Source organism: Mixophyes fleayi, chromosome 1 (genome assembly GCF_038048845.1).
Source record: "Mixophyes fleayi isolate aMixFle1 chromosome 1, aMixFle1.hap1, whole genome shotgun sequence".
NCBI classification, from domain to species: domain Eukaryota; kingdom Metazoa; phylum Chordata; class Amphibia; order Anura; family Limnodynastidae; genus Mixophyes; species Mixophyes fleayi.
In genome coordinates this window covers 423,130,744-423,154,732 of record NC_134402.1, presented here as the reverse complement: position 1 = coordinate 423,154,732, position 23,989 = coordinate 423,130,744, and the positions used below count along the sequence as shown (strand labels likewise).

Here is a 23,989-nt window from a genome sequence, read left to right as displayed (position 1 = left end):
AAAATAAAACAACAAGAAAGTAAAGCAAAAAAGCTATTTTGAATTTGGCATTACTCAATATCATACATGTTTAGATTACTTATAAGGCTATGTCTCATATGTATCATGTGATGTATTCACTTTCAATCCAATAATAGAGCACAGGCTGCTTTAAAATTCCAAAATACATGTGTCTACAGTACGCAGTGTAACCAAACAAGCATCCACACCCCAAGAATCATTCATACCATATTTGTCTTGTCACTAACTGGTAATTTTTTTTGAGGGGTACTTTGGAGAATCTAAGCCTATATAAATCAATATTAATAATTACATATATGTGTGGTTTGTTTTTGAAATTTATATGGCTGATAATTAAATGTGTAAGACACAAATGAGTACGGAATGTACCTTTTATTTTTTTTACAAAAAATTGATATGTCTGAGATAAAGATGAGCGAAATTTTATAAACTGTCCCACAAAATGTGACTTGAAGAGTTCCCAATCCTATACTAGCCAGCAGAATGACTTGCCCCAGCTCTATTCATAGGCTGTAAATTCTGCAAAATGCAAATGTACAAATACACTGGGGAATGACCTTCCATGGAAGTAAATCTCGAAGATTGTATGGTTGGAGCTTCACACTGAAATTGAATGTTGCAGTTTGAAACTAGATTTGTGTGAAATTTTTCCCCAATTTCGCTTATCTTTAGTCTGCGATATATGAATAATTGCAGAATGTATGAATTTATGTACATCATTAGTAAAGTTCAGTCATTTGTCTGTGTTTGTAGAGCAATACGTCCAATTATTTATTATGCGGTTATCAGATTTGGTGTCTGAATTAGAATATTACATATTAGTAAATGTATCCTGGAGGTAGTATAATTAAATAAAAGCTAATAAGAATTACAGTAGCTACATGTAAATATGATCTTCACGACAAACCAATTACTTCATAATCTGCTTCCTGCTTATTTTTAATGAGCACAGATCTGGTTGCCCTGTGTTCATAGTTATCTGTGGCAACAATTGTATGAATGCAATGATAGGGATCTAGGAAAGGAACTTACACTTTCTGCTATTACATAAGGGAAAAAGTGTCTGTACTTGTTGTAGGTTTGCACAATGTTATCACATCAGTGTTTCATATATAAGGTGCTGTTTAAAATCACAGAAGTTTGGGGCAAATTTTGTGTCTGTGTGCGTTGCAGATCACTTCGATATTAGAGGGATTGAAAGGATAAAAACTCCACTCAGAAGTAACATTTTAGTATAACATCCTCCACCCCCAAGTATCCGTGTTGTTCCAATATCTGGCACCCTCCATTTGTAGATACTAAGGGCCTGAATCATTAAAGAGAGTAAAGCATAAAAAAGGAGTAACTTTGTATGTAGGCAAAACCATGTTGCATTGGAGGGGGAGGTAAATTTAAAATATGTGGACAGATTTATAGTTGGGGTAGGACATGTCCTAGATCAACTTTAGATTTCAGTGTACAAATAAAGCTATTACGTATTAGTGTGCTACATGAATAAACAGCCAGTATTTAACTGATGTGCAAAATAATAAACTAATTTGCACCCCTTGCATTGATTAACATGGTTTGTCCCAGAGAACATTTACTCCTTTGTTTGCCTTACCTTCCTTAATGACTCAAGCCCTAACTGTTGGCAGATACTCAAGGCTGAGTATCTATCATATGGTTGGTTCCAAGGCACCACGTCGTCATTATTCTGTTAGTTGAGGGGATAATCGACCCCAAAATTTCACTTCTGGGTGGAGTTCTTCTTTCATTTTGGTAACAAATCATTTTTTTTTGTTTGCACATTGAATGCTATGCTATTAATTCCTCACTAACATATACTCTTCATACTAGAACATTGCAGTGAATCTACCGCAAAATAGATATAAATGAATATGTGAAATTAAATACATATGAAAAATAAATATATAGATATATGTTTCGAGATATGTTCCATTAAAAATGCTCATATGGAGAATATAAACTAGAGTATTAGTAATATTATTTTTTACTAGAACAGAAAGGGGTTTCCGACAATGGCAAAAATAATCTGTTTATCCATATTTTAGCACTGACAAATTAGATTTAAGAGAAGATAGAAAGAAATACAATTTATTTAGGTAGCACAAATAGAATGCCTTTAAGCTGCTGGGGAGTAATAATTTAGCATTGGCGGGAAAAGCAGGTTAACACTCTGCAATTTCTTTTTTCATGAACAGAAAAAAAAAATGTACTGTTAAAATGATAATAATATTCCGGATAACAATTTGGATTGTTATGTAGTAGATTTTGTGATGAGTGAATCCCCTGTTGTTTGGCAATAATGCTCTTTTTAGCTAATTGATTTATGTTTAAAAATATGCTTTACCAGACAAATTCTTTGAAATTGACATTTCAATAGACAATTTTAGTCCAAATGCCAAAACTTTTTCAGCATGACGTTTGCGATCGTTCAAACCTTTGCAATGGCAGTGATATTTGTAGAATCTCAAAATTTGTTAAGATGTTTCACTCATCTCTCTCTGTCCATTACATTAAAAAAAGGAACCAAATACTTGACTGTAAGCTCACAAAAGCAAGTGATTAGATACATTACAACATACTGCAAAAATAAGGATAGAACATAGCAGCAGAAAGAAGCATCTCACATAACATTTTATTAAAAAAGAGAGAAAGATAAAGTGAAATAGCATTAAAAGAAAAAAAATCAACATTACCATTATTCTATTTTGAGCAAATAATTTTGTCAATTTATTTTTTTTACTTTTTTTTGTAATTTAAATGAGGAACTTTTACCATCATATCACCTTAATGCTTCACTTCTATTTTGTAAAATTTTCATCCACAAACTTTATAACAAAAATGATAATAAAACTATTCTCTACTCCTGACTTAAGAAAAAATAATAAAATTTAATATTTATAACGTTTTATTTTTATTGCAATTTACATTCAGGCTTCAAAGAGGACCTGGAAAAGAAATTCAGGTTTGTTTTTGTCTTCCTCAGCAATAGCCCAAAGCATTAGTTTATTTTATTATTGCTTTATTACATAATCGCTCTATTAGTATTATGCTTCCTATTAGTTGTAATGTTCTCTGTAGAAGAGAATTGCACACATGTGAGTTTTCTCTGCAAGGTTGAATGCACAGTAGGTAGACTCAGAATTTCTGTGAAATTAATACAGTGCAACAGAATGATATTGTATGTGTCCACATATGGTTCTGATGTTTAATGGTGAAATCCTGTGAACCTTTTTTCCCCGGTAACCTACCACTGCTTTTTACCATTTTGTCCTGTGGTGCGTCACTTTTTTTTGCAGTTTTCACCTGTTTCACCTTCACGCTACAACTCTTGATGTGCTTATTTTATCATTTTAATGAGTGAACTATATCCTAAACAATTTTAGAACAAGTTTGTGAGGTCTGTTCTATGCTACTTTATTAGAATGTTAAGAATGCTACTGTACTTCTTTGCATGCAGATTGTTTTAAGTGCTTTAAAATGATTGAATTGATATTGTATCGCATACTGTAGCTGTTTGTGCTGTGGATTATTATTATAATTGTTGTTATTATCGTTGATAGTGGGAAAAAGAGAGCATACATAAAACAGGGACATACAAGATAGACAAAATAAATGCAGGCATGGAAACAAAAGGTATGGCGGGCCCTGCTCATGATAGAGGACACAACAATAACTAGAGTTGAAGCAAGTGGAACAAGTGAATCTCACAGTAGAAATTGGGACAGTTGTGTTTTAGTATGGGTAGGTATAGGTGGAAGTAGGTTAAGCTCTAAAAAAGAGATGGGTTTTCAGAGTGTGTTTATAGATTTGAAGGTTGTGGGAGAGTCTGATCAGCAAGGTAGTGACACATGAGAAGTCTCGTAGGCAGGAGTGAGAGGTGGATACCCGATATGTGGTGAGGCAAAGGTTAGAGGTAGACCAAAGGCAACAGGGAGAGTATTTTGAGATGAGATTTGAGATGTATGCATTGGTAGTGTTGTTGAGGGCTTTGTAGGTAAGTGCGAGTCATTTTATTTGGATTCTGGAGGACACAGGAAGCCTGTGTTGGGATTTGCAAAGTGGTACAGCAGATGTAGAGCGGTGAGAGTGGAAGATCAGTCTTGCTGTGGTATTTAAGATGGATTGAACTCGGGTTAGATGGTTGAGGGGAATGCCACATAGAAAGAGGTTGCAGTGGTCAAGGTGGGAGATAATGAGTGAGTGGATATGAATTTTGGTAGCATCTTGGTTAAGAAAAGGGCATACTCTGGCAATACTTCTAAGACAGGAGCAAGACTGGGAAAGAGACTGGTTGTGAGGAATAAATCAGGGGGCAGAGTCAAGTATGACAAATGTGACACCCACCGACATTTAGGAGGCAGCATAGGGACAGGATTGTGACCACAATGAAGGTGTGGCCACAACCTGGGGTGTGACTAGAGCTTTTGAAGTGCTAGGCCGTCCCATTCTTTCCTCCTCTCCAAACCTCTGCATTGAAGAATACCTGTCAACTTTTGCACCAGTCAGGACAAAGCTGTCTCAGTTGGGATGGTGGGACCTCAAACCGGGATTGTCACACCTAAATTGGGATGGTTGGGATGTATGGATTTGGATGTCATTAGAGAAGAGGTTATAATGAGAAACGTAGAGGGCTGAGAACAAATCCCTGTGGGAACCCAACAGATAGAGAGAGTCAAGGGGAGGATGAGTCAGAGGTAGAGACACTAAAGGAGTGGTTCCATAAGTAGGAAGAGACCAGGAAGAGCTCTATCACAAAGGTCAATGGAGTGAAGGGAGTGCAGGAGAAGAGGGTGATGATTATTGTCGAAAGCAGCAGAGAGTTTCAGATCTACTGTTTATAGCAAGACAATTTGTTCGATATTATACAAAAAAGAGAACTCCAAACATTTTTAAAAAATGAATATCCCCAATTAATAAGAAGATGATTTACAAATTATTATTACATTTTCTGCTGCTGTGTGGTAGAAAAATAAGCATATATCAATATTGTTTCACAATTCAGATTGAAAACATTGTAGTTTTGGGCTCTTTATTGCAACAAAAAGCAGCCAACACTACTGCTAGAGGCAATATTGCAGTTTTCTACAAAAACTTAGTGCTGCAGAGGTAGATAATTTAAAATCCTGTTTTTAGACAGAAAAATGAATATATATGCAAATCACCTTATTATAAAATGGAATCTATTAATTAAAACTAAAAAAAAATGAGCGGACATAGTAGCCTTCTAATACTTTGCTATGGTATAAATTATTCTCTTTTATCTATAAGGCACCACAAAGGGTCTATAATGCCGTACATAGGGGGATGAATATAGTACTCAGTGCAAATTACAGATTGCACACAAAGAGCGTAATTACACAATGCATAGTTACAAAATGAACAAACAGCTAAGAATAAACAGAGTACATGGTATTGCAGAAGAACTACTGACTAGACATTGAGCATTTAGTGACAAGTAGTTGCAGCGGAAAATAAACATGTGCCCAGGAGCATGGACTCTAGAGACAGGACTGGGTAAGCAGGCCTAGAGATGCTGAGGACCGGGCAGTGCAATAGAAAAAGAGAACACAAGAAAAGGGGGCCATGCTCGGGGTAGGTACAAGATCACACTGATTGGGGTAGAGGTGGTTGCAGAGGCATAAGATTTAGAAGTAGTGCTGGTAAACACCAGTTATCAAAAGGACTGGAAAGCACTACGTTCAAACACCCGCACAGTCCAACTTACGAAAATACTTTAGAAGAAGCAGAAATGACATAAAGTACATTGGGCCTGATTCATTAAGGGAAGTAAAGCAAAAAAGTTTGCACCTTGTCAAAACCTTGTTGCAATGGAGGGGGGAGGTAAATTTAAAATGTGGAGACAGATTTATGGTTAGGATAGGCTATGTCCTAGATCAACTTTAAATTTCAGTGTAAAAATAAAACGAACAAGTATTTGTGTGCTACATGAAAAAACAGCCAGTATTTATCTTATGTGCAAAATAATAAACTAATATGCACCCCTTGCATTGTAACAGGGTTTTGTCCAGGAGAAAACTTACTCATTTTTTTGCTTTCCTTTCCTTAATGAGTCAGACTCATTATGTTCACCCAGAGATGAATAAAGTTATAGTTTGTAGCAGTGGTTGAAGTGGAAATTTAGAAGTGATGATATGGAAGATGTAAATGCATGGCATTTGATAGTTTTACAATCAAAGCAGTAGGATAAGTGGCTGTATAGTATACCATTGTATATCACCCCACTTCAACCACTGCTATGTATAAAATATGAGGTCGTCAGACACATATAGAAGACAGTTTTTCATTTTATGAAACTGGGATGAGGTATATCCACTGAGATCTATAGAAATGACCCCAAAAAGCCAGTTATCTGATGTAAACTCTTAGGAGCTATCATTTATTAGTTCCTTTGATTGATCCAGGCATCCTTTGACCTATGTGAAATATAGCTGAAATGCCTTAAACAAACCAACATAAGCATTATGGAGAAATGTGAAAAAAGGAAAGAGATTAAGAAGATATTTGAGTAAATTTGATTCAGTATGTAAAACTATATGAAATATTAACAAATAGAGTAAACCAAGCATTCTCACTCTCTTTTGTCTATGACTCAAATTATGTCAGTGAATCTGCCTCACAGTCCATGGTTTAGTTTCAGTTTGTTTGATTGTTTTAATAATGATCCCGCTGTCCTATTGTGCTGAAGCTAGCACATACACATTAAAATGAGATCATGCCTTCTACTCAGAGATAGAACTAGTGAGCTGTGGGCCTCGGTGCAGTTAGGTGGGGAGAAGGGAATCAGGGCCCCTGACCCTCTGCATGTGCCATGTAGCGGGCCCCATTATCTCCATGGGCCCCGGTGCACTGCACCTGTTGCACCAATGGTAGTTCAGCCACTTCTACTAGCTTGTACCTCTGCTAGGAAAAGCCAAAGAACTCCCACTCTGTAACCTACAGGTCTTCTGAGGCATGTTACCTCCAGACTGTGTATCCATCTATAACATAGTCTTTTATTATACACGCTGGTGAGGAATATACATCTACCCTGCCAAGAGAGTGCCAGTGGCCCTACCAAGTCTCTAAAAAGAATATTTCTCTTGGAGTACAAGTGCTTCTGTGCATTTGTTAGCTAAGACTAACTAATGAACAGGGGCCAGCAGAAGACCAGGTGGAACCAGCTAAGGGCCTATGCAAATGTAATTGTTAACTATACTCAAAAAAACAGTCTATAATTTATACATGGATCTTAAACACTTTGAACAAAACACTGCCAATCTAACCTTAATGGATCCTAAAACATATGTAAAGGTGCACATGCATGAAGTGGTTTGATCCATGTCCAGATTGAAAAAAATAAATTGTAAACATATATCCAAATGACGCTCAGATGATGATAAATTAGAGCCATTGAACTTCATTTAGAGTTAGGAGTGAATCCAGCTGTAATGTGCAATATTGCACTTTGGTAAACCATGATGCACTGCAGGGAAGAACTCAATTCTGCATGTGGTGCCTCACGTTTCATTTATATGCCCCGAATGCAGGGTGAGCTGTTCAATTCCGGGACCTGCCATACTCAGCCACAGGAAATCGGACTCCTGGAGGTACGAGTAAGTATGAACGTAATCAAGATGGACATCATGGGTCTGAGAATTGAACAGCCAACCTACAAATAGTTTCTCCTAAAATTCTATTTGGTTTAGTGTCATGTCTTAAATTAAACATGGGAGTGTTTGATAAGGTAATATCTTTACATGCAAGTTTTGCCTGTAAATATATTGTCGTTTTAAATCTGCCCTGGAAGGACACTGAATATGGGCGACTTGCAGAATGCGCAAATTGACACATTTACCCCCGGGACTGTCTTGTTTTATTATATGTGTCATTGGTTGAAGTGTGTCTAGACTTGTTTCATCTATCAGAAGTACAAATGGAAGGTACAAAGTGCATCCTATTATTAGTAGAGTGATAATACCCAATATCTGGTACCTCAGAGGTGGCAGAGAGTTCAAAGTCTTTTGCAGGGAGGAAAAATTTAATTATCCCTGTGGAGAAATGTGCCCTTTTCACCCCTCTATTTTAAATAATTCCATTTTGCTAAATGAAATCTCATTGCTGCACTTTAGTGCAAATCTAGGTGCACTAAGTCAGGGCCGGATTAAAGGAATAAAGGCCCCTGGGCTAAGGGGGCCTCCATTCCCCCGTGGGGCCCCCCTATGAGCCAGCCCCCCCTTCATGATCCACCCACCACCGCCCCGTGAGTCCCCCCCCCCGTGATCCGCCCGCCACCCCCCGTGAGCCTCCCCCTCAAGCGCTTACCTTTTTCTCCTGGGACTGTAATCCTTCCGCGGTGCGTTGTGTGCTCCTTACTGAGGAGATTTTGTGAGAGTGAGACTCACGAGATCTCCTCAGTAGGGAGACAACCAGCGCAGCGGAAGGACTACAGTGACAGTGCTCAGCAGCACTGATCGGGCTTAATAGTGCCGCTGAGCACTGTCAAGGCCCCCTGGATGCCAGAGGCCCCTGGGCTGTAGCCCAGTTAGACCTTGGATTAATCCAGCCCTGCACTTAGTATGGAGGCCCTTGAGACACCCAAGTCCTCCCATCGGCTGTTGCAAACTTCTGCACCTCTACAGATGCCAACACAACAGATCCATGTTCTTCCCTGCAAAGTATAATGCACTTGCTCAAAAGTAGGTTTGAGACATTACAAAACAGCATTTGCTCCATGGATTTTCACCTTTGTGGTTCCTGAATAACCTGTACTGACTTCCCTGGCTATTTAGAGTTTCCCTATGTCCTGTCCGCCTCATAAGGGTTTTGAGAAATATAAAATTGGCCTTGCACACTTTATATCTATATCCGTATATATTTCTCTATCCATGTCTGTACATACAATACATATTTATTGATCTATCTACCTGTGTATTCAATCAATTAATTTGCTTCTGCTTCTGTTCGCTTGTACGATGCAGCCAAATTTTCACATATTTACCTAAATTTACATAGGGTGCAAACAAGGTGGAGCTGAGAACAAATGTAAGTGTTTTAGTATTATTATGAGCGGAAAGCTTGGCACTGCCTGGCTAAAGTCATTGGCATGCATACTATCTATCTTATGCATAAGCTTGGCTGTTTGTCATTGGATGGCATGCTACTAAATTATAGTCTGAAACAAAGTAATACAACTATTACACAAATTTATCTTTCCAAAAGACTTAATTTTAATTTTCTTTCAAGGTAATTCCCACATTGTATTGAAAACGTTGTTTTTACATACAAACATTAAATCCACCACTTATGGTGAACATATTTGCTTTTCAGTAAACTTATGGATGGTGAAAGTGTGGCAAAAAGACTTTTGCGTCCACGACTAAACACCTTTTGATGGTCAGTAATTCAGCTTAGGTATATTAGAGCAATTGTTCAGTTTTAAATTAGTAATGTTTTCATTATAGTTAATTTACTGTTGTCTACAAAAAATATTTTATTAATAAATTAAGAACGTATAATAAACGTATAATTTGTATGATTTGCATACAAAAAAGAGCTCAAGTAAAAGTGAAACTATATGATAAACTAAATATGTTTGCTATGTGAATGTTGACTAGCATTTTTACTGGCTTTCAGGAGGCTATTGGAGGTTACTTCATTGACCCTAATACCTTTAAGGTGTGTTTAAGGCACTGAATATAAAAAGCATAGAGAAAATACACTATTGCAACACACCCAAATCCAAGTAAAAACACCAGTGGGCATGCTGGTATTGTTAAGTTAGTTTCAAAAGGAAATGCCAGTTTATTAGAGTATAACAGAAAATTTTGGAGTTTTGATCACTAGTCTAAAACTCCTTCCATAGATTGCATACATTCTAATACTAACTACTGATGTCCTCCTATTTCTCCAATATGCTTCCTAATAGAAGGTGGTTTATAGGCTGTGTAGTAATAGAGACTAGCTATAGTCATCAAAGATAAGTTTATCCCAAAGATTCCATGCACCATAATGATCCTGTATATGTGTCATGCTGCTGTTACTTCTCTCAGATCTGCAAATGCTGATACATATACTGTTGTAGATGGCAAACTAGTTACTGTAGATGACAGAACAATTGTACTAAATTTGCCACATTTAAAGAATTAGGTCTAATATATCAAATGGGCAGTTTAAATTCTATATTGTACATTGCACCAGCAGATTTTCTAGACTTAAAGGTAGTTATGTAGATATAAATTCAGATAATAACTAAAAAATATTTGAATATTTAAGTCAAGTAGACTTCTATACTATTAACAACTAGCATTTAAAGTCCATAGATATAATCACTGAGCAATGGTTTGAAAAGCATTTGATTTGTTTACTTCTATTGCCACTTTTTTTTATAAATTGTCACTTCTTTTGCCAAAGATTTACTTAAAGGAATGGAAACCCCCGGCCGCATTGCAGAATTTATCTTGATGCAGCCGGGGACTGGACAGCACGGGAATGTATCAGGCCAAATAATCTGTCACATGGTAATATGTGAGCCTATCCTACATTCACATTAAATCCTGGGACAACATCTTCAGCTGACTGTGCCACAATAAATGTTGTGATGCAGTTGGGGTCTTTTTTTTTTCACTTTAATTTACTGTAAATAAAATATTCCAAAATAGAATATACCCAACAGTTAGTTATTAGGTATAATTACAATTCTTTATTCACAGTACCCATGACTTTGTATTAGTTCCCTAAAACACACCCTAGCCCTCCCCACTCAGGCCTCAAATTCCCAATGCCAATGTGACTCCACACAAAATGATCCTTAAACTTCCCACTCAACCTTTACTGGGAGAACCAGTGACCATCCTCTACTGATCTAAAGACTAATAACACCTGGCCTAAAAGAACATTACTTTGCTGTAATTATCTAAGCAGAGAACCTATCAGTTTTCCTCTCATCTCGGATTTGTATTGCTGTAGCCACATGACCGCTACTTTGTGCGGACGTGATCACGTGATTGCGTTATGTCGAGAAGGTCCCATGGCATGGAAGTTGGCTGCTCTGGGCAAAGATTGAGATCACGTTCTATCTTGTTCTATGCCTTACCGACTGAGCTTCATCTGCAGCTCTTATTCAATAAGTGCTGGGGACATGGATAAAGTTAAGCAAGGCATAATCATAGAATAATAGCTGGGGCTGAGGGAAAATAAAGTGGAGAAAGGGACTAAAAGGCATAAGCCTGGAAGGATAGGAGTATATCTATCTATCTATCAACTATCCATCTAATATGTATCTCATATCTATCTAACTAGTTATCTCTTCCATACCTATATCATTTATCTCATTTTTTTTAATTTCTTTTATCAAATAACACAAAAGTGGTTGGTAGGTTTTATTGTATCAAATTTCTGTATTGCTCACTATTTCCTCATGTGTCTCTTATTGTATGCAATGAGGGATTTTTTTTCTATGTTGTATAGTGACTTTTTGTTTTGTTACAATAGCTCACATTATCTGATGGTATAAATAAGTGCTTTACTCGTATTTTTAATACATACTAAAATAATCATGTTTCCCCACAGGGAAGAAGAACTCCATTCTCCAGCAAAGGTTTCAAAAGGACCTCAACACGGGAATATTCAACAACCAGGAGAGCGAGATACTGAAGCAGATTGTGAAACAAGACAGGGAGATGATAGAAGGGATTCCCTCAGTTAGCTATCAGCAACTGCCAGCTCTAAATTCTAGTTCCAATACATCACTGAGAATAAGGACACAATCTCCACCTGTATATACTGCAAACAGTCTTTCTCATGGAAACCTACAGTCTCCATCACCAAGTCCACAGACACCACAGCAAGCTGCTATGTTCTCACCTTCCTCTTTTACTGGGGCTGTTTGTAGTCCTTCAGTACAGAGTCCACTGGCATGTCGAACATTTCAATACAGTTCCCCCACTGCATCACAACTTTCATTAATGCAACAGCAGCAGCAGCCAGTGCCTGGTCCTACAGCGATCAATGAAGTTCACAAGAGCACCCAAGCTCTACCAAATTCAAACCTAACAAGAGAAGTGAGGCCTCTTTCTGCTTCACAGCCTTCTTTGCCCCATGAGATCTCTACTCTAGTGGCAAAGCCACATCCAACTGTAGGGGAGTCATTGGCTTCCCTGCCACAACCTGTATCCAATGTGCAAGGTACAGGTGCTCAGTCTGGAAATCGAAGCAATGTCCCTCCACGGGTTGTCCTGTTTCGCCAGATGTCCTCGGGAGCACTACCTCCCGCAAGAGCTGGAGCTCCATCACAACCATCTACATCAGCTCCACCTCCCAGTAAGGATTCCTTCCCAGTATCAACCACAGACACAGACACAGACAAACCACGTTATGCTTCAAATTTATGATGCCTCGTACCTGTACATATTGACATCATTGTAATAAACTGAAACCATCCCAAAAAAACTCTTTTAATCTTTAGAATCCTAATATCTATTACGAAGAAATATTTTAGATGGTTCAAGCATACATAAAGAATGTAAAAAAAATATATATATAAACTGTTTAGCACTAAAACTTCCATGAATATAAATTCATATACATATGTGTGTCTTCCTTTATTTTAAACATTAAAACATTTTTTTGTAACTTTTTTTTCCATTGAGTACACATTTCCGACTCATTTTCTGCTTAATTTCCTAAATTAAGAGGAGGGAATTACATTTACATGTAACTGGTAATTATCATCATTCATCTTAATGACTGCTAATATTTTAAAAATGTATTTTTTCATCTTGTAAATTTCAGTGTCACGAAAAATGAAGGATACTATACTATTGTTTTTTTTAAGAAAAACAAAACAAAACAATATCTATTGATCCTTTAAATAATACAAAACATATAGTACTGGTAGATTTTTTTTTTTATTTCGTTTCATGCCATGATCAAAATTATGTCTGTTATGAATTTTTACAGTAGATGCAAGTTATCCTTTTTCAGCTGTTGTCCATACTAATTTTTTTTTTTTAATTCAATGGAATTATTAATGATAACATATTTGCTTTAAACACGTCCCCGTGTTGCAAATACTAAGATTGCATGCCCTCTGTACATACAATATTTTCACTGCAAAATGTCAACCAAATTTTTCGGATTGCTTACACTAACTTCACTGTTTTTTCGTTTGTCTTGTTTTTCATTTTATCATAAATATTACAGATGTCTATTGCATGGCTTCGATTAAAGCAGAATCTAATTGGATCAACTATAGGGATAGCAGAAAAAATATATAATCTCAAGGTTTTTGAAAATGTAATGAAACATTTTTGTCTGCCTGAAAAAATTCTAGAACACTGATGTTTGTTCATCGACCATTTGTTGGTTCTTGTGGTACATACTTTATACATTCCTACATTGTGTCTCCAAATTCAAGGTCTGCTAGTGACCATTTGAAAACTATAAATTCATTATGATGTACAGACACGCACGGTTTCGCTCTGTGTATAGTGTAAAGGATCAGTATATCCTAAGGCATGTAGTATAAAAGCTTAGCCAATAGTTATAACATTTAATAAATGTCTTTTTAAAAAAATGGGAGCGGGGCAGTAAACAAGGAAAAGCAGTGGAATAAGCTGTTTTGTAAACGCCAAATTTCATATTTAGACCTTAAATTAGTTTTGTGATTTAGATGACTTCTTGACATAAGAAGTTAATTAGAAATCATTTGTGCCTAAAGTCATCATGCTGTATATTCTTTGAAAGCTTTCATTGTGACAACATTTGTACTGAATCGTATATATTAGGTGTACATATGTACATTTCTGCAATACAGGCCTGTGTGATTAGATCACGTTTACCATAGAACCTTATTTTGAGGCTGTAAATAGTATGCTTTAAGTGTAAAAGCAAAGGAAACAAAGCTTTATTAACGACCAAGTGCAATGTTCTACAGGAAGAGATTCTGCTATTACACTTGTATGCCTTTTGTTGAGAGTACTTATAGGAAACACGTGTTCTTTAATTAAAAAAAAACTGTCATAATGTAGAATAACAAAACAGACTGCGATAATAGAAAAGGTGACATACTATATATAATGTTGCAGTTCCAAAACACTTGGGGCTAGATTTACTTAGCTGCAGGTTTGAAAAAGTGGGGATGTTGCCTATAGCAACCAATCAGATTCTAGCTGTCATTTTGTAGAAGGTACTAAATAAATGAAAGCTAGAATCTGATTGGTTGCTATAGGCAACATCCCCACTTTTTCAAACCCGCAGCTTAGTAAATCTAGCCCTTGAACTTTATTTTACTTTTATAGGTCCTGTTTAACCTAATAATACAATCGTGCAGGGGATCTGGAAGGTCTAATGTTTGTGCAATTATAAACACAATGAAATACCAGCTATTTAATGTTTAGCATTTATGATATGTGATACCCACCCCCCCCCCCACCCCCAATAGTACAGACTTTCTGAAGTGCAATGGGTGTGGCCTAATGTAAAGGGGTGTGACTTCATATGAAAGAGATTTGGCATTGCTGTACATGGGCATGGTTTAAGTGCTTTGAAGGTGTAGCCTAATTTTTCAATTAGGAATGTTGTGAAGTATGTATGCTTTACAATTACAGACCATTGAAACTATTTACTTATGACAATAATAAAAACAACTACTTGGGGGTTATTATTTAATCTGTTTTTTTTCCAAGTCAGGTTATTTTCTTAGAATTAAGATTCTGTATGCCCCATGAATAATATATTTTAAAGAAATAGCTAACTGAGAAATCGCCAAATGAGTATTCATGTTTAAGCATGTTGAATGAATTAACTTGGTCTCATATAGAAACACTTTCCACACATGCACTTATTGGCTGCAAGCTCTTCTAGTCCAGTGAATGGGTTAAGTTATGTAAGCATTATAATGTTGTTAACATAAAGATGAATATAAAAATAATGCAATAGGCATTTGCACCTAAGAGGATAAGCACCTAAAAATGAAAGACCCATTTTCAATAGGTCAACATTTTTTATGTAACCAGGTCACAGCAGTGAAAATGAAAAATATGTTAATTGAATAAAGAGCATAATAACATAATAGTATTGAATAAACGTAATCTAGGTGATACTGGTGATTCAACCAGCAAATACCAACTTGTAACCTTTATGATTTAATTTTTATATGTAAGACGACAATGCATAAAATGCAGACGTATTTGAACTTCTTGTGCCCTTGATCACTATTTGCCCTGCTTCCTTTGTAAGTTACATATTCTTATTTTTGTAAATTGAGATATTATTTCTCAGTAATATTGCATTTTTACAATAGTTGTAAGGCTAGGATTTTATTTTTAAATGACAATTTTATAAAAAAAAACGAAAAAAAATACAGGAAATCAGGCTACAAACATGCAGACCTGGGGACCTCATTTAGAGTCGGACGCAATCTATACTGAAATCATGAGTGTAAATTGCATCCCGAAATTTATACAGCATTTAGAGTGGCAGGGATCCTTAGATACTGTGCAAATTGCACAAACACGCTTCTTTATCTGCCTCATGGGCCGGCGTGCAGGTGTATAATGCACAGCGCCCTGTAAAGCAGATTATTAAATAAATAAAAAAATGTAAAAAAAAATTAAAATTGTTCTTTTTCCCCCCAAACACCACAAGGGTTGGTTATGCTGTTTGGCAGGAGGTGCACACCTGTTTTAAAAATTTGTAGTATTTTTTTAATTTGTTTTTTAACACATCAAGGTTTCTTGCACCAGCTGAAAGCACCCGCAGAAGATACGTTTCCTAAAGACCTATCTGTGGCTGCTTTTAACTCAAAATAGCATGTTTAGAGCATGAACACGCCTTTACATTGCTAGGCGCACCCACTGCCTTCCTCGTTCCACCTTTCTAAGCGCAGAGGTGCAAAAGGGAGATCCGTCTCCGTCGGAGTGCAAACGGAGATGGATCTTTGGCCAAAAGTGCTTTTTGCGCTGAACAGAAGAATTTGCGTCCGTTTCTAAATCAGGCCCCTGATGTTTGGCTAATCAACCGGATTTGTTCACAATTTAGCTTCATCTATTTGTTCTACAATTAACCCAAATGATTAAATCACACAGGGTCCAAGCAATGTAGCCAAGCCTTGACTGCCCGATTGCGTATTGCTGTTGACAGCTGACTAAATTAACCAGGATGTTCAATAAAAATGTTGATGAAAATCCAAATTATTCTGATTGGACTGGTTGTTTTGACCCTGCAGCCCAACTGATTATTTCATGAGTCAGTCTCCTATCGCTATTGCCATCTCAGGATTAATTAAGAAATTACTTATTATTTAAATAAATCAGTTATATTTTAGTAAAATTAAAACTAAATGTATTATTTTTAAGTTTATTATTTTCATTTTGGTGAAAGTGGAACCGTTAACCCTTCCCGGCTTCCAACTCCACTATGCATCTGTGGATGGCCGGGTTACACAAGCGCAGAGGGACCCTGAACTGGCTGGCGATAAGAGTCTTCTTTTTCTAAATATTATTGTTAAACTGGGTAATAGATTTTCTATATCTGCGATAAACAGCGGTAGAAAAGGTTTTATATCGCTCAACCGCGTTAAATAGACCGCTATAACTGCTACAACTGCTTTAAATAGATTTTTCTTCGGAGTGCCTTTGTTTTCATGTTAATGCACCTATTTCAGTGGTATGACATACACTGTAGAATGTGCTCCTGTAAACTATGCACTTGAGAAAAGCTAATTCAGTTTGCACTGTAAAATATTGTATTAAATAACAGAGAAAATGTACTGGATTAAGAGATTCTTCATATCTTACATCCAGAACCCAGATTAAGTCGGTTGCATGACCCATAGTTCAGTTTTTAATTAAAAATGTACTTCCTTTTAATTACTCTCCTGTTGTCTAAAAATTAAATGTATTGTTATTAGACAGAGCAATTAGGAAATTAGAGACAAGATGGTAATATATTATTAAACATTACTTTATTAGTCAGTATTTTTCAATATATTTCAAATTAAAAGTTATGACGACTCACTTTTAAGGAAATGGCGACCCTAAGTTTGGATCCTGACCAATAATTTAAGATTCCCTAGTTTAAAATTTAAAAGAAACATCATTAAAAAGGTAAAATTTAGTTTTAAGTGGCGTTTAATAAGTTAAGATGGAATAGATAGTTCTAGTTACCTGGGGTGCGGTATTCTCGACTGATCGAGTGGCCCTGCAAAGGTTCCAAAGAGCAGGCACTGCACTCCTCACAGGGGAAGCGGAACTACACAACCAATGTGTGTTTGCTAGAAGCCTTATACCCCATTCATACTGCACCAAAAACCCGGGTTTTTGCAGAGGCACGCTGAAAAACCCGGGTCTTGGTGCAGTATGAATAGTCCAACCACAAAATCCCGGGTCTAAAATCCCGGGACTTAGACCCGGGATTTTGCGAGGGGTAATTCCCGGGTTGGAACCCGCTCGCCTGCAGTATGAATGGTGCAACCCGTGTAATTCCCGGGTTTCACCATTCATACTGTAAAAAAAAAAATGGCAAAGTAAAAAAAAATGATTTTAATTAATAAAAAATACATAACAAATGTTTACTTAACTTATTTTCAGCCAACGGTGTCTCCGGTGCATTGCCGGCTGTCAGGGGGACCTCTGGGTACTAAAATGTCGTAATTTCTATTAGAAATGACGTCATTTTAGTACCCAGAGGTCCCTCTGACAGCCGGCAACGCACCGGAGACACAGTTGGCTGAAAATAAGTTAAGTAAACATTTGTTATGTATTTTTTTTTAATTAAAACATTTTTTTACACTTTTTTTTTTCTAAAACCCGGGTCGGGCAGGTGCAGTATGAACCCGCCCGACCCGGGAATCTTCTTATCTATACTGCCCTGTGCCCCGGCAATATCCCGGGTTAACAACCCGGGATATTGCCGGTGCGGCAGTATGAAAGTGGTATTAGTAGCATAGAGGAGAGCATTGTTAGACTGCTGGGACCTTCAGGAGACCTACTGGATCAGGAGGGACACCACATCACTGTTAAATAGAACTTTGTGTTCTGTTATAACTTAAAATGTTATGTTTTGGGAGAATGCTCGCTGGTTATGTCTATGGTGAAAATCTGTTATGATTCCATCTTGATATCTTATATCTAAAAATACAACAATCATGTGTCAATAATCAAAATTCACATGCTTGTGAATTAATAAAGTAAAATATTCCTATGTATCCCATTATTACTGAATAATGTTTGGGTTAAAATGGGCCTTTCATCTCCACATAAATAATATGGACATTTTTATTATTATTATTATTATTATTATTATTATTATTATCCTTTATTTATTAGGCACCACAAGATTTCCACAGTACCGCGCACAATACAAACACTAAACTAGACAAGGTGAAACAGTGCAGAACAGTAAACAAATAATACTAACACTTAGGAAACTCCAGGCATGGCTATTGTAGTGACATTGGAGCAGAAGAGTAGGTATAGAGACAAGAGGGAAGAAGACCTTACATCCTATGGGGGGATAAGCAGACATCAAGCACAGAAGGGAGTCAGTTAAGGGGATATAGCTTGGGTGGAGTGAAGAAAGGAGCTGGGCGGAGAGAGGAGATAAGAACGAGCGGAGGAGATAAGAAAGGGCTAGATTGATGGCTGATAGGCTTTAAGGAACAGGTGATGTTTAAGTGTCCGTTTGAAGGAGCAGAGGTTAGAGGACAGACGGATGGAGCGAGGGAGGTCGTTCCAGTGAAGGGGGCAGCACGGGGCATTATATAAAAAAAATATTTGCCTAGTTGTCAATCTGTTAGCAAATCAAGATTATTGCAATTACATTCCCATTCTTCTCCCCAAACAAGCTTATCTGTTTTATGCCAGTGTGGTTCAAACACTTTTCCAGTCTTCAGAGTCTGCTTTCCCTGTACCAATGGTGAATTCTGAATCTTACAGCCACACTGAACAAGCACATCACTACTTTCTCACGTGTCCACCAACAGCCTTTATTGAATCAAACAAGTGACATTTTGCAATAAAAAAATGTTTTTGCACAATATCCATTATCATTAAACTCTATACTGCTGTACATTGATTTTAAGCACATTAGCATTAAACATTTGTATTTGTTCCTGCATGGAGTTTCCCTTTATTGTTTTTTTATAAGACAGGCCCACTTTAAAGACAAGTTATTTTCTGAAGTTATGCTCATGAAAAGCCTGTTATAAGGAGAAATTAGGGGAGATGGAAACCCCCAGTCTCATTGCAACATTTATTGTGTGTACATGATGAACGAGGGCATTCCAGGATTGGATACGAGTGCCACATTTAATAAAGCTTTGGAAAGTTTAGGATTTTTTAGATGTGTACACATAGTACAAAAGAAAAATAATACTTCTGATTTTACTATCTTCAATTTTTGTCCAATTTATGTCCATAATTGCTTAAAGTGTACCTATTGCCTACTCACATCACAATGGAGGCAGCCATTTTGTGGGCTGAACCAGTAGTCATAGGAATGCAGCCAATGAATTCACTAGTAACTGGTGAACTTATTCAGGTACCACATGTGTGCCTTATGACTCATGATGTCACTAGTTCTTGTGGAAATGATAATTGTTTCAGCTTCCAAAATGGCTGCCTTCATTGTGTACGCCCATACCAGGTGTTCCGAGACAGTATAATATAAAAATTTACAGATGTATGTTACAAAAATTAAACATTATTGAAAGTTTGGCACATAGTAGTCGGTGGTAAGGTTGCAAGTCTATTAAAGCACAAAATCTTAAATTTAGCAAATTTCCCCCTAAGTATTGTTAACATGGCTCCCTTCACTGTATAAAGGTGATGGGAACTTTTTAACGGCAGGTTATGTGAAATACGTCAGTGCTATTTTTTGTTATTTTCCATGCAAAAGTCCTACTCCTTTTAGGTCAGTCTACATTTCAATGTGCTGTACTCCATACATGCCTACTTTTTGTAGCTCAAAGGACTAGTACGGGGGCATGGCAAAGGGATTTTTGTCAGCTTGCCCCCCCTCCCCCCCCACTGCACAATGAAATGACTTTGCATCGAATCGGGTCATCAATGCCCCGTGATGCCCACTTCACAAAAAAAGTGAAGCAGGAGTATGGCCTACTCTATTGGGAATCCCAGAGGACTTCCTAAAATCCTGGAGAGTTTTCAGAAGAATAGCCAAGTATGCTGTACTCTTTTAATGGGAAATAACAGAAATATGATTTAAGTATTGAGTTACGGTGCCCTTCTCTATCATTAAAGCTAGAGCAGTTATCATTTCTTTTTGTATGAAAGGTAAGTATTCATATAATAATGAAATCAGATTTTGCAGAAATAACATGATAACTTATTTTGGAAAATTAAAATGGGAAGGCCACAATTTTTTTTTTTTTTTAAATTATATTTTCAAATAAATAATATTTTACAATTATTATTGATAACTATTTTTGCCTTCCAGTGGAAAAATAAGCATATAATAATTTCCTTTCTAATCTATGATTTGTGTTTTGGAGATTTCAGTTGACACGGTTCAAGTGAGTTTGAAAAGATAGTAATCTGGGCTTTCACACCCCCTTCCCTTTCCTACTCAGTACAATAGAATTTGTCAGGCAATTATTTTCTTACTTTTTTTTGCAACAGTGCATTCTGCAGAACAATTAACCCTTAATGCTGCACGGATCTTTATTACACGTTGTTTTTCAACAATGAGGATTTTAAAAATTGAATGGAAATATTTTTAGGCTATCTTAGTAATAATTTGTGAATATAAATTAAAATAAATGAATATCGTCTTCAATCATTTAAGAATAAATTGTAAAAGAGTATGAATATAATTTTTTTATTAACCACCAATGAAGCATTTGCTTTGACTGGTCAAGTTAGACTGAGGAAAGCTATAATCTAATTGGTTGCTATGAGTTAAATGAGTCATGGTAGTTGACTAGTAAACACAGCCCTATTATTTTACATCTCATTAGCAAATGCCTAACAATGCATTCTTCCCGGTGTTATTTTTCTCTCACACCTACTGTACAAGTCCAGTTACAAGACTGCTGACTAAGAACATCTAGTACAAAGGAACGGGAATTAATAGACCTATAATCATAGTGTCCTATTTCTGTCAACATTTCTGAATTTTAAGTATGGCTTATCTGAAGACAATGCATTATCTCAGCTATTGCTGGATGGAAGTAAAAATAAAAATAATTAGCTATTGTACAAAAAATATACAAAACTTGTGGGTGGCAGTGATATTTCACAAATTGATACCCTGAAATGTGTTTTGTTTAATCCAAATATAGTGAAGTATATTCTGTGTTTTACATTTGGCTTATCCTAAATTCTCCTGCATATATAATTATACCTTAGATAACTATTTTTTTACCTGAATACCAGGCACATTTATATTTAAAATAAATTAGTTTTCAGTTACTAAATTTAACAAGAAATAACCTTTTGTTAATATGAATTAATCATTTTTCATGTATTTTTTAAGTTCTAACTCAAAGTGAGCAAAATGTTAAATCAATTTAAAGGAAATAGAGTTTTTCTTTTGTAAAAAACAAACAAAAAACAAACTAAATATTTTTCGTGAAACAGTAAAATATTGAAGACAGATTTCTGTAAAATCTGCTTATCAAATAGCTAAAGTTTTATTTATGTTTTTAATTTATTTAATGAGCACTTTATGCTTAAATACTGTACAGTGTAACAAGCTATTTTGTAGGCTTAACCAATTCATGAAAGTACAGCCTATCAATTTATTAGGATTCATTAATAACCTTGGTTCCTAGTGAATGGATGAATGGCAGCACCACAATGGCTGCCTCTACCATATTTGTAGGAAATGGGTGCACCTTAATTATTTTACAGTCAAACTAAAAAATAAACCCAATGATGAACGAACAAACATAGAACTGTTTGTTCAAACATTTGCATATTCTGTACTGTTTTCTTGTAGACATTTTTTAACCATTGTTTCTGATACAGTAGAAATGAACATATTCAGTTAATTTAGATATCTCTCTAATGTTGGCTTGACATGGGCTGTCCCTGGCACTCAGCCCAAGCACTTAGAAAACAGTGTCCACTTTTACCAACAACCAAAAGTTTGGCGCATGGGCGAGGTCCAAGGGTTCAATTGTGACCAAGGTGTTATCTACATGGTGATTGTTATATTTTTTTGTGATTTCTTCACATGAATTGGCCTCTCATTAAATTAATGTGTTTGTGTGCCTATGAAAGAAAAATTAGATTGTAAATTCCACTAGGCCAGGCACACATGTGCCTAAATAAAGGCATTTGAGTGTAGAGCACAGCAGAATATACAGCTGTATAAACAAAGCATAATAATACATGGTCAATTGTACAATGGCCCAGTTGTTATGGCATTGAATTTTTAAAATGTAAAGATTTGTCAACACCATTGCATGACAAAAACACAGTTTTAACATTTGAAAACAAGTTGAAAATAAACATAATTAAAGATTTTTGACATTACATTAACATTTCATCACTTTTGAAAATATCCCTTTGACTTTTCATTTGCTTCAGCCAATTTGCCAGTGTAAACTATATTTCAGATTTTAATTAACTATAATTATGTGTTAATTATAGGAATTATACATGAATCAGTAGTCTTTATTTTGTGTTGGCCTGTATTTGATATATTTTTTCTGCAAGGAAATTAATAATTATTATATCTACTTGCTTATATATTGCTGTATTATGCAATATTAAACAGTCCATGAAGAACAATTTAAAAAACTAAAAAAAGGGTTAAAGTTTTACAGCCTGAATTGTAATATAAGCCATAAATAGTTAAGGGAAGTCATTGGGGAATATAGTGATGGTGTATTGTTAGTATTGGCAATTTAGTCATACTATCAAAGATATGTAGTTTCTATAGTATTTAATACCATGAACAAGTTAGTAATAGGAAACAAAGGAGGGAAGAATGCAGACATTAAAAAGCATGACATAAAAGAGGAAATTGCTAAAATACTATCAATTCCAACCAGAAATGGGAAGTTATGTAGATATTTATATTCACCCTTTTAAGCTATATTTATTGCAATTAGTTAAATATGCATATTTATGTTTTCCATTATTAATTTACCTGAGTGGGTTGCAGTAATTTTACTTTGTATTTTTTAACGTCAGTTAAAGTAAATCCAAAGCTCAAGACAAAAACTAAATTTTAGAACTTTATTAAATTTCGTACTTTTAGGGGGGAATTCAATTCCCCCCGAATTAGCGCACCGTTAAACTTATTACCGGTATTACAGTAAATTTAACCCGGCTTTGAATCTACCGTTATAACGGTATTTAAGAGCACTATTACCGTAAATAACCTTAATAGTGCACAGGCCACATTACCTTTTACAGTAACGCAGCCAATTGATTTCCCCCTTATCTGTATTAATGGACAGCAAAACTATGTGCTAAATGAAACAATTATAATGAAATACAAAATACATATTTTCTCATAAATTATTTTGTTATTTGATTTAGTCCAATGTATTTAGAATATGTATGTTTGCAATATTTATTTATAACAAGCTATGACTCTTTTTTTTCAAACATCCATTTCTTAGAAAATTAATTGCTAACATATTTTCTTCAGTTCCAGCTATTTATCAAACCAGATAGGCGAAACTATAAAAAAGGCACATTTATTAAATCAAAATATATTTTGCAGACTCAATTTTTCTAGTATAACACTGTGCACTATGGCAATAAAATGTAACTATTTTATCTGTTTTTGCAACCACAGTCTAATTTTGTTCAATAAACTGTTAGATCTTTATATTAACTTTTATCTATATCAACAGCATTTCTGAAGTGAACTAAATCAAGAAATATATCAACAATAAATATTCAAGTAAAATAGTCAAGTTCATAGTTTACAAGACAGGTCAGCTGATATCATCATCATCACCATTATCATTTATTTATATAGC

The 23,989-nt window shown here is 35.7% G+C and overlaps 1 protein-coding gene across 1 annotated transcript in view; it reads left to right on the top strand.

Moving 5' to 3' along the window:
• The window catches only part of HCN1 (hyperpolarization activated cyclic nucleotide gated potassium channel 1), a 363,129-nt gene extending 350,510 nt beyond the window's left edge, over positions 1 to 12,619 (top strand). The window contains exon 8 of the mRNA XM_075183866.1: positions 11,599 to 12,619. Within this exon, the coding sequence (XP_075039967.1) occupies positions 11,599 to 12,419 (821 nt within the window). The 3' untranslated portion in view covers positions 12,420 to 12,619. The remainder of the gene's footprint in view (positions 1 to 11,598) is intronic.
• The last annotated feature ends 11,370 nt before the right edge of the window (positions 12,620 to 23,989 follow it).